At 41.1% G+C, this 1,249-nt stretch overlaps 1 protein-coding gene across 1 annotated transcript; it reads left to right on the forward strand.

Moving 5' to 3' along the window:
- Nucleotides 1–441, forward strand: LOC141640877 (uncharacterized). Its single transcript, XM_074449556.1, has one exon. It carries the CDS (start codon nt 1–3, stop codon nt 439–441), a length of 441 nt encoding a protein of 146 aa, XP_074305657.1.
- Nucleotides 442–1,249: the final 808 nt, after the last annotated feature.

Genomic DNA, 1,249 nt, shown 5'->3' on the forward strand with positions numbered 1-1,249 from the left:
ATGAATAATGGCCTGATGATTAAAGAGAGACTATATCAGTACAACTGTTGCACTGATGACAGATGCTGCATATGTGACAGTGACACTGAAAGTCAGGATCACTTGTTTGGTGAATGTCATTATAGTAAACAGATTTTAAGACTGATTGAGCAATGGTGTGGCTTCAGGATACTTGTCAGCTTCTCTCATCCAAGGACTGGCAGGAGTGCAGGGGCATGGCTTAAGCATATCGTGCATAGCCTCATTTGGACTGCTTACTATTACTATGTTTGGAATCAAAGGAATAATGCAAGGATTAATTTTCAACTTCTGAAACCTGGTGCTGTTGCTGAAATGATCAAAGAGGATGTCAGAAGGAAGCTAAGGAGAAATAGGGAAAAAAAGTACACAAGGGTAGATAATACCTGGCTGCAAAAATGGGGTGTTGCAATAGTTTTGTAGTTCTGTATGTCTAGTAATAGACTGCATGATGGAAATTAGCAGTTGAGATAGAGTTGTATGCATAGTTGGAACACTTGGTTTATCTTGTAAATTCTTTTTATGATTTATAATATTTCTCACATTTCACAAAAAAAAAACAGTTAATTGAAGATGTAACACCCCCATACACCAAAGTGCCTTACCAAGACCACCTAATGCATGAAAGTGCTACCATCTCGGTTACCCGAGGCAATGTATATCAAAAGGACTATAAAAAAACGTACTTTAATAGATAAGTTTAAAGTGATACATAACCAAAATCCAAAACGGTCAAAAGAGATATAACTGTTCCAAATCCAAAACCAACTAAAAGAAATGTAAAGTTTGATAATACAGCAGAAGACTCTAAACGACTAGTGGTGACTCAATCCCAGCTATCCCTCGCGCATCCATATCATACCTGCTCAATAATTGCTCACCATCCCCGAATGGATCCCACAGTTTTTAAAACAATTAAACGGGGTCAGTTACGGATTACACAATATAAGATAAAACAATATCGACAATACATACAATCCTCCAACACCATCACATCACCAATCACCTGACTAGCCTGGAGGTCTAGTCCTGCCAGATTACGGCAGCAACCAGTAATCCACACCGCCAGTGGGGGATCGCAGCCATTCCCACCTAAGCCCCGCTCATCAATACCGAGCGCGCGCAAACCCATGTTCCTTAATGTGAACATCCCCACTTGTGGTGGGTTCCACAAGAGGCGAATGAAGGGCGTAAAACCACTCCCGCAAGTGACACCACTCAGCCGAGGGCG

The sequence above is a fragment of the Silene latifolia genome, chromosome 2 (genome assembly GCF_048544455.1).
Source record: "Silene latifolia isolate original U9 population chromosome 2, ASM4854445v1, whole genome shotgun sequence".
Lineage (NCBI taxonomy): Eukaryota > Viridiplantae > Streptophyta > Magnoliopsida > Caryophyllales > Caryophyllaceae > Silene > Silene latifolia.